This window comes from Miscanthus floridulus, chromosome 8 (assembly GCF_019320115.1).
Source record: "Miscanthus floridulus cultivar M001 chromosome 8, ASM1932011v1, whole genome shotgun sequence".
NCBI classification, from domain to species: Eukaryota; Viridiplantae; Streptophyta; class Magnoliopsida; order Poales; family Poaceae; genus Miscanthus; species Miscanthus floridulus.
The window spans coordinates 216,968,085-216,983,650 of NC_089587.1; the positions used below are offsets into that span (position 1 = coordinate 216,968,085).

General features: G+C 44.6%; 1 protein-coding gene and 1 pseudogene across 1 annotated transcript; both read right to left on the bottom strand.

Moving 5' to 3' along the window:
• Nucleotides 1-6,083: 6,083 nt before the first annotated feature.
• On the bottom strand, nucleotides 6,084-10,443 carry LOC136478162 (bZIP transcription factor 23-like). Its single transcript, XM_066476509.1, has 4 exons — nucleotides 9,196-10,443; nucleotides 8,677-8,748; nucleotides 7,891-7,920; nucleotides 6,084-6,593 (listed from the first exon to the last, which is right to left on the bottom strand). The coding sequence occupies exons 1-4, from the start codon at nucleotides 10,066-10,068 to the stop codon at nucleotides 6,513-6,515; spliced, it is 1,056 nt and encodes a 351-aa protein (XP_066332606.1). The 5' UTR covers nucleotides 10,069-10,443; the 3' UTR covers nucleotides 6,084-6,512.
• A 1,159-nt stretch (nucleotides 10,444-11,602) lies between these two features.
• Nucleotides 11,603-15,246, bottom strand: LOC136470640 (putative mannan endo-1,4-beta-mannosidase 9; annotated as a pseudogene).
• Nucleotides 15,247-15,566: the final 320 nt, after the last annotated feature.

The window sequence follows — 15,566 nt, forward strand, 5'->3', positions numbered from 1 at the left end:
AAATATTTAATTGGAAATAAAGTATAAGTGTATGTTTTTTCTGATAAGAGTTGCAATAAGTAACATGCATGTCTAATTTGACCAACGTTGGATTAAGCATGCGTGTTTGTATATAGATTTATCCCGCATAGGGAGAAGTTTGGCACAGTACTTATGCTAGTCAATCCTGCATGGCGAGAGAAGTTTTGTGATGATTCACATGTTTTGTATCCCGCATAGCAAGAGAAGTTTGGGTAGCTCTTATGCTGTCCTAGTATTGACCGTGTGAAAGCTCTAGTTTGGTTTTGGTGAATTGATGAAACCCTAAGTGCTAACCTAGTTTATCAAAGTTATTATGAGATAGGTAGCACTACTTTAAGTAGTGAAGCAAATGAAGATCATGACATGATAATGGTGATGGCATGGTGATGATCATATGCTTGAACTTGGAAAAGAAGAAAGAAAAACAAGAAGCTCAAGGCAAAGATGAAATTGATAAGAGTTTTTTGGTTTAGTGATCAAGACACTTAGAGAGTGTGATCATATTTAGGATCGATAGCCATACTATTAAGAGGGGTGAAACTTGTATCAAAATACGGTTATCAAAGTGCCACTAGATGGTCTAACTCATTGCATATGCATTTAGAATCTAGTGGAAAGCTAACACCCTTGAAAATATTTGTGAAAATATGCTAACACACGTGCACAAAGGTGATACACATTGTGTTTAGCACTTGGGAGTAAGGGTTCGAAACCTCACCGGCGGAGTGTCCGCCCGTAGAATGCGGACAGTCCGACAGTGTCACCGGCGCCCTATACAGAAAAGACAGGGTTTCACAGAGTGCACCAGACGCTAGTCACGTGGTGACCGGACACTGGGGAGCAGCGTCTGGTCAATTATAAAAGAAGATGGTACTCTCGGTCTCTTGACCGGACGTAGACTGAACATTGTTCAGCGTCCGATCATTCTGATGTGGCGGCACACAGTGGAGATAGTGAGTGACCGGACGCTGAGTGAGTCTGGTCGGGCATGACCGGACGTGTCCGATCGCGAGTGGTACCTTACTGGAAGTGACTGGACTTGGGGTCCTACGTCCAGTCGTACACTGTAGTGCGTCCGGTCATAACTTAAATGTACTGATGACCGTTGAGATCGGGCGATCAGCATTTGAAGCAGGGGCCACATGACGTGCATCGCACGACCGGACGTTGGGGTCCTACGTCTGGTCAATCTGACCGACGCGTCCGGTCGCCTCGACTTTTCAGTGAACAGAGAGCCAACGGCTCTATTCGTGGGGGCTCTCTATTTAAGCCCCATGGCTAGCTCAAGCTCACCCTCTTGGCCATTTGTATTGACATAGCAACCTTGTAAGCTTAGTCAAATCCCTCCCACTCATCTCTATCATTGATTCATCATCTTTGTGAGATTGGGAGAGAATCCAAGTGCATTGCTTGAGTCATTGCATCTAGAGGCACTTGGTATTCATGTTTCGCTGTGGAATTTGTTTGTTGCTCTTGGTGGTTGCCACCACCTAGATGGCTTGGTGCAGCGGAGGAGGATTGGCACAAGTTGGTGATTGTTCGTGGCCACCTTCCCCGATGGAGTACCAAAAGGTAACCCTAGTGGATTGCTCGTGTTATTGAGTTACCTCACTTGTGGGTAGGTTCTTGCGGTGTCCAATTGTGTGGACGAGGTTCGTGCAACACCTCTTAGCCGTTGAACCACCAAGTGTTGGTCAACACAATGAGGACGTAGCGTGTTAGCAAGCACGTGAACCTCGAGAGAAAATTGGTTGTCTCTTGCCCTTTGGTATTCTCCCAGTGATTGATTTAGTGTTCATCTTGTGATTGGTTCACTCCTCTACATGGCGGTATAATTATCCTACTCACTTATTTATATTCTCACGAACTAGTTGTAGCAAGCTCTTTCGTGTAGTTAGAATTGAGAGATTGCTTTGTAGTTTGAGTTCATCTAGTGGAGCTCTTTAGTGTAGCAAGTGTGAGAGCTCTTAGGGAGTAGAGACTTAGTAAATTGTGTGTCTAGTGATCATAGCAACTAGAATTGTTGGATAGGTGGCTTGCAACCCTTGTAGAGCTAGAGCAAGTTTGTATTTTGCTATTTGTTATACTAATCAAATTGCTCTAGTTGATTTGTAGATTTTTAAATACGCTATTCACCCCCCTCTAGCCATATTAGGACCTTTCACCATGGCACAATAGAAATGCATTGTCATGGTCAATACTAACCAAAAGATAAGAAAAGATGCAAGCGTGACTTACAAAAGTACTGCTAATGAAAGACCTTGTTGAGTTCTTGAATTGAAATAAGAAAAGTGTACTCCTAAACGGATCAAGAAATAACTTTATTTACATGACATAATCATGTAAATGAAGTAAGTTATAAGTGTCTCCTTGTTCACAGGCTTTCTAAATATTAAGATCAATTAAGAAAAATACTCTTCATTAAAAGTGAGATAAAGATCAATTAAGAAAGATACTCTTCATTAAGAGTGAGATAAAGATTAATTAAGATGAAACCGTTGGAGGAGTACAACGGTCACAACAACGATACCCCTAAGCAGATAAATAGCTAAATTTCTGGACCTTTTAAAGTCCCGACAGTAAGATAGCGTAGTCAGCCTCAAAGATGTTAAGGTGGTGCTTAAAGCGCCATATGAGGTTTTAACAGATTAAACCCAAAATAAAATATTTGAAGATACACTATCTTTAGAAAAGATGGGAAGATCTAGGGGAGCATGGTATGTAGAGGTATGTAGAAACCTAAGACTTGAAGAGAAGAGGGACTGCGTGTCCACTTCAGTGACTCAGGAGCAACAAGTTTCTCAATACCTATTGATGTTGTATGACTAATACAACACATGTTGTTAGCTCTTCGAAGAAGATGAATAATATAAATAAGGATCTTGTAATACAGGAGCCTGTAGAATCAATTGTCTCTTGGCAATGAAGAGTAACAACAGCCCCATATGAAAGTGTCAGTAGCTGAGGGCCCAGAAGGTCTCAAAGAATTAGTAAACCAGTTTTTCTGAAGACTATGAAGTCTATGTTAGTAAACAAATTCAAATGGAGGATGATCCCACCTCATTTGAAGAAGCCATGAGAAGCGTTTACTCATTTAAATGGCAAGAAGCTATAGAAGTTGAAATGAATTTGATGAATACCAACGATGTTTAGGACTTAGAAGAAATTCATAATGGAGCCAAAACAGTGGCTGTAAATGGGTCTACAAGACAAAATGTGACTCCAAAGGAAATGTAGAAAGATATAAAACATGACTTTTAGCAAAATGCTTTATACAAAGAGAATGAATAGATTACAATGAGAGTTTTCTCTCCAGTCTCATACAAGGATTCTTTTAGAATCATAATGGTGTTATTGGCACACAATAATTTAGAGTTACATCAGATGGATGTAAAGACGGCATTACTCAATGGGGATTTATATGAAAACGTTTATATAGCACAACCCAAAGGTTTTGTTGTGGAAGAAAAAGAACGTATGGGATGCCGCCTGTAGAAATCCATTTATGGGTTAAAATAAGTCACAAAACAGTAGTATTTGAAGTTGAAACAATAAGAAGGACAATAGCATTTATGCGAAGTTCAAGAATGGAAAATTTATTTTCCACATCCTGTGAATAGATGACATTCTACTCACTAGTAGTGATGTTAATCTGTCAATGGAGAAGAAGAAGTTTTTGTCCTCAAGTTTCAATGTAAATGATCTTGGTGAAGCGTCATTGGTTCTAGGAATCGGAATTCATCAAGATAAAAGAAAATGGGGTATTAGGACTATCATAAAGGCATACTTAGAAAAGATTATAAAGAAATAAAGTATGCATACGAGTAAACCTACGCCTGCTCCTATAGTCAAGGGTAATAGATTTGGAAACTTTAAGTGTTCCAGGAACCGATATGAGATCGATCAAATGAATATGGTTCCATATGCTTCAGATGTTGGAAGCTTGATGAGTGTACAAGTACAAGTAAGAACTTATCCTGACGTAGTTTATGTATTCGGGATATTTTGGCAGAAGTCCAGTCCAGATATAGATCACTGAAATGGAGTTGAGAATGTCTTGCAATTTTGCAAAGTATCATAGGCCTCATGCTGAGTAAGAAAGAATAAGTACTCTCAAATAATTGAGGGTACAAATATTAAGTCTTGGCGAGATGTGTAGTGAAATCCACAGTAGTTGCTAACACTCGTAATTGGAGTATTATTGTGGAAAAACTCCAAAGAAACAGTTGTGGTGTCATAAGTGATGCATACCATAGTATAGCTTGACATGAGGCTTAAGGAACAGGCAAAAGAATGTTAAGAGAATTTATATCCGGATTTAACAAAGGTAGACAACAACAATAATCATTTAAAGTAAGTTAACTCCTAAGACAATAGGTCAAGTGTGCTGCCAAACACATTGACACTAAGTTATATGTTGTAAAGGAGAAAATTCAGAACTATTTTGAAAGCATTGAGCACATAAGTACTGAGTAAGTACTTGCGGATCCACTTACCAAAGGCTTACCACACAGTTCGTTCAGAGAACATACAGTTGACATGGGTTTACGGGAAAGCCTATGATTTCTAGATACTAAGGGGCTAGTTGAGTATCTGTTTCAAAATAGAGGTGCAATGTAGTTGTTAAATCTAATGGCAACTGATGCACGCTCTATGTATTGATCTGTGATGGAATGAAAAAAAGAAAAAAAAAGTTAAGTTTAAGTCATAATGTGGGATCAAGGGCGAGAATGTTAGGTTGATCTTCACTAATTGGCCCAGGGCCCTTGATCCGTGCCGTGATCGGGGGCGTTCAGCCTTTCTACTAGCTGATGGGCCCCCGTCGCGTAGCGCCATAAAAGGACGGTGGGGAATGGGGCACAAGACACGAGGTTACCGCAGCCGCCAGCGCCCCACCATGTCCTAATCCTAATCCGATCTAGAAGGGCGCGCTGTAAGCGACGGGAAAAGTCATTGCTTTCGCCGGCGCCACTGGACCGCGTCTCCACGTCGCTGCTACCTCGGCGGCGGCGCCATGGCCGCGACTACTCTCGACGTGACGTACATCACTAAGTCTCCTATTAAGCTAAGTATTACCCACTGATCTATACCTAGAAGTACTTTCAGTTCTATCAGTTTGTGCGAGGTCCCGTCAGCTAACCACTTCAGCTTTTTTGAGCCGCACCGAAGTCCACTCAGTGTTGTGCGTCGTGCACGTCGTGGCACCTAGGCCCGGTTCTGCGGCACTACTTCAGCGAATGAACGAACACTGTTTTTCTCTCACAACAAATCAGTATAAGCATCGGTGTAAGTCAGGTTTCAGCAAAACAAACAGCAGCTTAATTGCAAACGGCATTGACACTTGCAAGCAATGCCGATGCCGGGTGCAGTACTGCAGTCTGTTGAACTGCACTGTTTGGCCCTGGTCCAGCACCTGCCTAATCTACTAATGAACGACAGACAACAGTGTGGTTACAGCGCTAATGCTGGCTCGTCTTGCATAATTCAGAGTAACCTCGAGCCAGCGCTGATGGACTGGAGGAGCGATGGTTCCTCTGTAGTCTGTACCCGAGGCGTACGGCTTCTTCAGCTTGTGTCGTCTGCACCGTACCGGAATGCAGCAGGCGTCTTCAGGACCGATTCCATGAGCGCCGTGAGATGCCTTCAGTTCAGGGCTCTTCGATGCGTTACACGGGCCTAGATGGCCAACTGATCTGACAGATGTTGATCTGACAAATGCCTCCGACACTGCACGTGTCTAGACGGCGAGTCCTGTTAATTGCGATTAGGACGGCCACGACAGCGAACATGGCACGCCTGCGTGTCCCACTGCTGGCCAGCCGAACCACTACACGAGCTCCCGGCCAAGCACACCACACGAGCTCACAGGGACCATGCATAGGTTTGTAGCATCGTATGATTGAAGGCACTCACTGATTCCCTTCCAATCAAGCACAACAAAAGCGACGCGACCGGCGAGCAGCGAGCATGCATCACCGACGATGCCCGGAACGGACTTGCAGACTCTCATCTGTCATACACCTTGCCAATGTGGTTGCAAAATCTAGGTGGCAAACAAAACATCTTCAACTAAGTATATACAACAACATACTCCTTTCTTAAGCAATGTCTATAAGTTTGGGCACAGCGGACATCTGCAGTTCTAAAATCTACATCATTAACAAATTGGTTTTACAAAGCACAAGGACTAATGATACAGTCACATGGTATCACACCAAACCAGAAAGCATGAAGAAGCAGTATGGAGTATAAGCACTCTACCCGGGTCAATAAACTGACCGGACTGAATCTACATACAAATCCTCTATTCGACCGAACATTTTTTGCCAATGGCCAAAACCTATGAAGTGAAAATCACAGGCAATCTATCCGCCTACGAGACTGAAGCTCTGGATTAATGGATACTCTGGCCATTGTGTGTTCATGTTCACCTACTATAGACACTCCTTCACGAGTGATACTGCTAGGTACAGCCGTACAGGTCTACAGCTTTACCACGGACCTGTCAATGTCCTCCGCAGACAAATTCTCTTTGCCGTGGGTCCAACTTGCCGTCTCATTCTCTCCGGGACCTGCAGCAACCATCAAAACATTGTTATGTTTGAGCAAACAGGATCTGAGGTATGCTTTTCTGTACAGAACTAGTGGTTCGGTAATAACAGCAGTGGTCTAATCCTTTTTCCCTTTCAAGCAAAACATAATTATGTAAGTTGAAACTTGCAACAAAAAAATCTTGCAAGTCAGAACATGAAGTTCTGTACAAAACAAATAAATAGTGGTTTACGATGCATAAAAAACAAAAGGTGTCTCCACGAACTTTTCCTCTAGAAGAGTTTATACTGATTAGTCATTTTGGGGGGGGGGGGGGGGGGGGGGGAAGCCCACGACAAATAAAATTGGCCACGAACCTCATGGAATTTCAGATAGAGAGATAATATGTTTGCTTTGTGCAACATCCACTGATTTTTTTTTTCATTCAAGTAAAATTTAACTGTGAAACTTTACTATGCATAATTTTGAGATGAAGCTAGGAAGTTGCAATTGCCCATCAATCTTATTGGTCTCATTTCTCATAACATCAGCACACCACAACAGTTTATCCTACACAGACATTTTTAACATCCGGTGGTAAAATAGGAGCTGCATATTTTCTTGGCCGTTCTCAATTTTCTAAGATCAACATAAGACCACAGATAGACAGTACAACTATTCAATTAGTGGGAAGAGCTTGAGCAAAACATTGACAAAAACATAGGTAACTTTACAATAAAGCATTGGCATCAACAGGCAAACTGCGCACAGAAAAAGCACAGACCGCATGGCGACCACAGTTGTGGAAGCTGGCCAATCAATTCAGAGAATTTTAAAATCATTTAACCAGATTAAATGCCACCACCTAGCCCCAGTTGTAGGAAAATACAGTTAATCACATCCACATCGGTTCTGGCCTTAATCATTTTTTAGTTTCTCTACAGCTTTACTTCAGAAGGTATTGCTTTAGTCAAATATGGGCATGATATCTGGATATCACTAGTTGTCAATGGACAATAACATTTCTCATATGAACAAGTCACAGAAACCACAAGTTTAGAAAACTTCTATTTTCAACAATAATAATTGTTGAGTTTTTAAACCATCCATTGCCAACAAAAGAGGCAAAATGATATGATCATAGAGCTATACTATATTCATGATGTTGATAGGGTTGACTGTAATACTTCATGACAAGACAATCCACAGATTATAGAATTCCTTTTGTAGAAAACAGTTTTGTTCACATCAACCAAGTTCGCTGCTAGTAATGAAACGAAAGAGCCTATAGCATGTATCCAGAGCAAAAGTAGCCTCATCAAAATGGGAAGAAATTACCTCATTCTTTTGTTTCTCCAACATTTCGACCTGCAAATTAGAAAAGATAGTCGGTTACTAAACAACAGCAGATGAAAAGATTGTGATCTGTGTTTGAGAAAAAAAAAAGAAAAGATTGCGATCGCACTACACAAAAAAATAGTCAGACAAGAGGCTGCAAAGCTCACATGTTCTAGTTCAACAGAAATATTGCTGACAATAAGCAGTATTAACATGAATTAGAATCGAAGAAGATTTCAAATAAAGCAGGCAAGCATCTAGTCATAAATGGTTGCGTTAAATAAAACTAGTCATAAATGGCAGTTACAGCAATTCCTTGGCTGGTAAACTAAATTAAGAGAAAATTACAGAGGAAAAGGACAACTCTTATGAACTAGATGCACACGAAAGATCTATGGTTCTTTTATCTGGACTTTGACTGCATTTCACTTTGTCAAATGCTCTATGGTGGTTATCATTCAAATTATCATCACAAAAAGTGCTACATAGTTCCTTTTGCTAAAAACTAAATGTACTGTGGTGAGCGACAAAAAATAAAAATAAAAATATTGATAACTTGACCTTTTGAAAACCTAATAAAGTAAATAATGTACAAGTATTTATATATAAAAAAAGATGTGACAATGTGCTAAAGTACAGAAGGTTCTCTAGAATCCCAAACAATCTCAATTTCAAGTGTGGATATTAATTAAACTATTTGAATTTCACTATTTCAGAAGAAATACTTTCATAAGTTAATATGCATGTGACCCAAGAAAAAAAAATGCAAACATTGTATGAGCATACCTGCTTCTTCTGCAATTCATCGTTTAGCTCTTTAAGTTTTGCCACCTCAGCTTCCAGCTCCATCATATATTCCTGGCAAATATTACAAAGTACAATTATGTCTACTTAAAATCACCAGTAGTTTTAGAAGCCTGAGAGAAAGGAGACTAGATTCATTCAGAAATAGCTTTCACTTAGATTCCTCCGTCCTACATCTCCAAGAGATCAGCAGTTTATATTATTATTTTGCAAATAATTGACAAGTTCATATGCTTATACCAATGTAGCATAACTATACATACTACTAAGGCACATATTCTAGTTTATTTCAAGCAAATCTGACCCAAAAGGATTGTCATGGTGAGATTTTCTCAACACCGTTCCTGCGAAATACAGTACTTAACATGTTGAGGAAAAATAAAACATAAACATTAAACTTACACATGTCAGTGTAACAGTTACTAGTAAGCAGGAAACGTGACGATTTGATACAGTTGGGTAAAGACAGCACCAACAATGTACTCACAGACAGAACATTACCTGTTTCCTCTGACGCGACCTCGCGGCGGACTCCCGGTTCTTGATCATCCGTCGTTGCCTCCTCTCAACCACCTTCTCCATAGCTGGTGGCTTCCTTCCCCTCAAACCAACACTGAAAACGTACGGCACCGGTGATGGCGATAGAGACGACAAGTCGTCTCCTTCCAGCTTCCCGAACCCACTTGCTGTCACCGGCCGAGGCGATACCGCCGGGGCCGCAGAACCACCTCCCTGCTGCTGACCGACAGCCCCCGACACCAACCCATTCCCGAATTGCAGCGGAGGCACCAAGGGATCAAACACAATGCCATGGGGAAACAGCATTGGCGGCTGCGGAGGAGGTGGCGGGCACACCGGCGCCGGTGGTACGGGCGGCGGTGCCGTCATGTCCTCCCTCACCACGCCTGCGCGGACGAGGAACTCCTCCAGCGTGATCTCCCCGAGCGTGGGCTGCCGCTGGGCCGGCGGGGGCTGCGCCGCAGCCTCGGCGGGCGCGGTGGAGGGTCCTCCGCCGACGCACATGAGGTCGCGCCAGACCTCGTCGATGGTCTTCTGGCTGAGCGTGCGGGGGAGGGTGAGCGAGCCCTGGCGCTGGATGGACGACCCCCGCGCGGCGTGGGCGTGGTCCGCCGCCGCCGACGCGTTGGCGGCCGCGACGTTGTGTATCTCCTCCGCCGACCAGATGCTGCGGAGGAGCTCGTCCATGTTCATGGACCCGAAGTCCTTGGCGGCCCCGCCGAGCGAGCTCTGGAACTCGTCGAACGTGAGCGAGTACACCGACCCCTGCCGCGCCAGCGGGAGCGGCGTCATCGGCGGCAGGTGCTCCGGCTCCTGCTGCTGCCGCCGCCTCCCGCTTCCTCCCGGGAAATTCATCCCTGATTCGCGTCACCCACCCACCAAACTCGACCCAATCGACGCTTCGAAAGAGCCCTCGCAAGCACAAGCACAAGCACGCGCACGCCCAGAGGCCGAACGGAGCTGCCAATCAGGTGAGCTCAGAGCAGGGGTTAGACGGAGCAGAGTGGCTTAGCGACAGGAGATGCCAGAATTAGCAAGGGAAATTCCACGGATCAAGAGGAATTTGGTGGGGAGACCTGAGAAGCGAGGTGGACGACGCGCGTTGGTGTCTGGCCGCGGGTGCGGGAGGGAAAGAGGAAGACCGCGGCGAGGGGGAATGGGTGGACAGGTGTCGCCCCCGAGGAGCCGTGTGGGGGCGTTTAAAACGGCGCCAGGCCCGAGGCCGCGACGAAATCTCAACGGAGTTGGGTGCGCGCCGGGTAATAAAGTGCTAGTAGTCCCCCCTTTGGATTTTGGCCTCGCGCACGCCGCACCCGTACACAGACAGACGCCTAAGATCTCGCGCCTGCCCACCGGCCACCGCTGATTCGGTGGGTGATTCCGCTCCTCGTGCTGGGAGGGACTGGGGGCTGGGATGATCGAAATGCCGGCGGGGCCGGCATATCAGTGATGTTGGGAATCTGCTGGGTGCAGCGCACGGATGGGACAAGGCTTTTTTTCTTCCAGCTCCCGTTCGTTGGACAGAACGTGGTGTGGTGGTGGGCTACGCCGCTCCGGAGCGCGCAACGTGGCGGCCTCCGCACGACGCTGACGCCTGCGACGCGACGGGCTGCGCAATGGGGGCGCGCAAGGTGGGAGCATCTGGGCGCGCGCAGCCAAAGGGATTGGACGGACGGATCGGGGACCGGCCACCGGCCATGACGCGGCGCACCGCACCCCCCGTCGTCTCACCGGTCACCGCTGATTGGCTGCCGCGTTTGTCTACTGTATGTACTGAGAGCAGGGGGTAGTGCAGTGCAGGTGTCCAGGCGAGTCCGCGTCTCCGCGAGTACTGGCCAGTGTTCGAAACCGTGGACACGGCCAAAACCTGAAATCGTGCACTGTACAAATGGATCAGCCTCACGTCGACGTCTGGGGTGATGTGATGAACCCCGCGCCTGAGGTTTCGTCTAAAACGCGGACACACGCGTGTCGTCGCCTCGAGCCCTCGACGATAAGGCTGATGCGGGTTTTGGAGTCTGTGCTTGTTGATGCCGACTGCGCCTACATGTTTCGATTGATGCAGCATTTCGTCAGGGAACCACTTTTTTAAGTTATCACAGCAGATCTTTGTTTAGGCGTGATTTCTATACTGGGCCTGGTGCCAAAGAGCAATTTGTACTCCTGGCGAGACTTTCTTTGCCGCTTACCCCTCCTTGGGTTTAAATGTCACCTTTACTAATCACGAAGCCAAGCCTGCTTTTCTTCCAAACAGGAAAATGCACAAACGTAATAGATTTAGTGGACATTTTAATACTAGTAGATATTTGGGGTTGATTATGTCACCTACCTAAGTAATATTGAAAAAATGATTAGGCCTGCTCGGCAGTGCTGGCTGCAGCAGCACCCCTCAGCACTCAACAGCAACTATAGGAATCAAGCCACAGCCACAGCTAACAGCTGCTCCTAAAAGGGTGCAACTGAGCAGGGCCATTGTTCAGATCAGTTGCCTTTCAAATTTAATTTCTTGTCATCTTTTGTTTAATTTCTACCTTCAAAGACTTGATTGGACTAAGTATCTCTAAGAGTTTTTCTTAAACTTATTCTCTAAATCTATATATTTTCACTCAGTCAATAACTTTTTTATATCCTGTGTGCACTCTAAGAGCTAGTCTTGCGCTTTTCATCTTTATTAACGAGAAATCCTTAAAAATATTTGGAGATCTAATTAAGAGGCTATTGAAGGGTATTTTTTACTAAAATTTCTATTCCTATCAATTAAGAATAATTATGAAAAGTATAAAGAGACTCTTGCAATTACTCTAAATTATTAGAGCACATCACTTGACCGTGGCTCTTGAATTACAGTTACAACGTGTTGGCATGAACCAGTACGAGTCAGTCCACTACCAGGACACCTGCAGCCGCATTTTCGGTTGGCTGGGTTGGATCGTGGATTATTTACTGCTGGCTGATTTCGCTGGTTTGGCGTGAGAGAAAAATATTATTCTAGCTTATAATTCATGATCGTATACGTACGATCGTTTACGGCCAGCCGAACAGGCTGCTGGTTGAGCCCGGTGATCCAGGCGCACTCCTGGCTGACGACGGCGGCCGTGGATGGGCTGCGGTCGACCACGACGTCGTAGCCGTCGGTCCAGCTCTCCATCCCGGGCACCATCACCTGCCAGAAAGAGCCCCCCCGCAAGCGGGCTGCGGGCCTCCAGCGCTCGCCGACGCGTAGATCGCGTCGTACACCATGCGGAAGTAGGCGTCCCGCATCGACACCGTGTAGTCGTTGGCCCGCGCGGACCAGCCGAACTCCGCCACCAGCAGCGGCTTCCGCAGCACCGCCGCCGGCGTGCGACGCCATCCACCGCCGCATGAACACCACCTGCGCGTCGTTGCTCGCGCGGGGCACCCTGCACCGGACCGGTACGGGAGCCGTTCTCAGCCCGGTTGCCGTGCATTCACGCATGTACCTTGAGTGTCGTTAGAACTTAACATTGGTCGGGGTACGAGTGGATCGTGGCGAAGTCGATTCCGGGGATCAGGTTGTTGGAGATGAAATCGGTGCCGACGGCGTAGCCGCCCGGGTTGAAGTTGTGCGTGCGGTCGGGCGTGGACTCGCCGTAGAAGCCTTCGAGACCGATCTCCAGCATGTGGTTTGGATCCACGGACTTGACGTAGCCGGCCATCTCCGTGATCCACGCCTGCAGAGTCTTCCCGGAGAGGTCGCTCTGGCAGCGAGGCTCGTTCATGAGCTCCCACGCGAAGATGGTTGGGTCGTCCTTGTACGCCACTCCCGTGATCTTGTTCACTCTCGTGAGGACCGCCTGTGCATGTGGACACACACACAGAATGGTGCATCAGGCGTCTTGAGATAAATGCTAGTACAGATTATTATTTACACATGTTTATTTATAATTTATACAGGAAGCATATGTATGGACAATGGAGACATGGAGTGGTCGACGGGCCTTGACATGGTTCTTGTAGAACCCTTTGGTCACGCTGTTCGTGAAGAAGTCATCATCAGAACTAAGGTTGTGCCCCTGGGTTCTTGCCCACTGCTTCTTTCCGCCGTACCCATCCCAGTTGTTCACCAGGCTCAGAATCAGATGGATCCCGCGCTTCTTTGCTTCGGATATCACATAGTCCAGACCCTGAGTTAATACAGAGAGAACACGATCGATGTTACTTCATTACCATCGTGCATACTATATCTGTCATTGTTGGCAATCTGAAGAAAATTTTCAGAGAACAATGATGCACAAAATCCATTCAACCATGCATGTATTGCTTCAAAAAAATCATAACCAAAAAGCCGAAATATAACTTGTGCAGTTGTGCTTAACAAAAGAGTCTGTCTACTGTACACACGTGTGTTTTAACATAAGCCAACACATGGTTGTTGGCTGTATGAAAAACACACAGATTTCAACATAGAAAAAACCATGTGTTTTTGGACTAGTTGGCACATGGTTGTTAGATGCCTAAGAAACACACGAATTGAAACACTGGAAAAAAACATGTATTTTAAGAGAATGCAACACACAAATTCCATCAGGCAAACAAGGCCCACAACTGTTGTTCAGCCCAATAAAGACATGCCAGAGAGGCCCACTAACTAAGAAGACAGAGAGACCTAGTTCAGCCCAGAGCCTAATAACTAAGAAGACAGAGATGAGATCAGATCTCTTCGTGGAGAAGCATCTTCGTGGAGATCAGATCTCTTCGTGGGGGCAAGCAAAGCACTGCTCTGCGTGGAGATGAGATCAGATCAGAGCAGGGGAAAAGAGAAAACAACCGGTAGATCAAAGATGAAGATCTCCTTTGCGTGGGGGCAAGCAGACCAGAGGAAAGGGGCAACCAACCAACACATTCAAGAGGAACCACTAACCTCAACAGCCAAGGTAAGCACACCAACTTCCTCGTAAAGATGTAATCCAAGATTGCTAGTATTTGATGCAACCAAATTCAGGAATCAGAAATACAGATTCGCAAATTAAGGAACTCAGGAAACAAAAATACAGAATACCTAAAAACAAATTGCATATTTCAAATACTGCAACTGGTATTTGCTGCTAATGTAATTATACTGATTAAACAAGCATTTTTTAAAAAAGGTAAAGTGAAGCTTATATGTGTTTTTGTTTTGTTTCTCTAAAGTTATTTAAATTTTCCACTCTTGAACTTTTGATTGAGACTCAGCAGCTAGAAATCATAAATAAATTTATATTCTGTATCTGACCCTTGTCTTGAAGGCAAGGTGCTAGCTATAGGTTGACTTACACCTTAGTAACAGAAAACAAGTATCAAAAGCAACATCAACATAGAATGGGCAGTGATTACCTCTTAGTGAATAGAGAGGCATAAAATCTTTAGTCATGCCATTTGCTTCATAACTACAAGACAATAAGTACCATCTGGATCAGGTTCATTTTTTTAGATAAAGACATGGGTTTATATATGCAAAACCCCAAATCACAGGTACCATCTGGACAAGGTAGTAACAGAAACAAAATGGCTACCTGTACTAGGAAAAGGTCAAGTGGTTTGATTACATAGCATTCAGTCTGAGCTAGGTGGTTCAAAGAGTTCTACGAATTTACACTAGTTACCTGTGTTTAGGTTTACTTGGGGGTTCTACCATTGGCGGTGTATTCTCTATATTTGCGACATCCTCCTTGTCCTCAACAGTAGGAGGCATAGGAGGCTCAATATTCTTTACTGGTGCCTGGCTAGATTCCTCTGGACACATAAACCAATTAACACTAGCTGAAGTTTATTTTGCTCACCAGCGATGCGCTCTTCACATTCCTTCAATAGACGAGTAAACCTTGAATCACCTGATGCATAGAAAGAACCCAACTCAACAGCAGCCTTTGCAGTTTGGTATTCTTCAAGCTTAATGCATGCAGCACTGTAAACAAGAAATAACTTAGTACATAGACAAAATGTAGTAGAGGAAATTATGGGAGTGTTCATGTATAACTTTTATTGAAAAAAGAAGATTGCCACTAACCATTTCCGATAGTAGGCTTTATGCATCGTAGGATCAAGTTCAAAAGCTTCTGCAAGTTTAGTTAGTAATTCCTTTAATGCTATACATTTATTGTGTTCAAAAACAAATATGCAAGCCAATGATGGTAGCATGAATAACACTACAAACTATGCTTTCTATTTCTGGATGTTTTAACAGAACATGAATCTAGAAAGAAGAATAAGGCTGCAGGAAATGTCAGAGGCACAATATCAGATTCACAATTATGAGGATATGATTTGCCAAGAAGAAAGCAACAATGATGTAAAATTACTCCTAATTCAAAATAGTTGACACAAACAATAAATAAATGAGAACTAATGGCTTC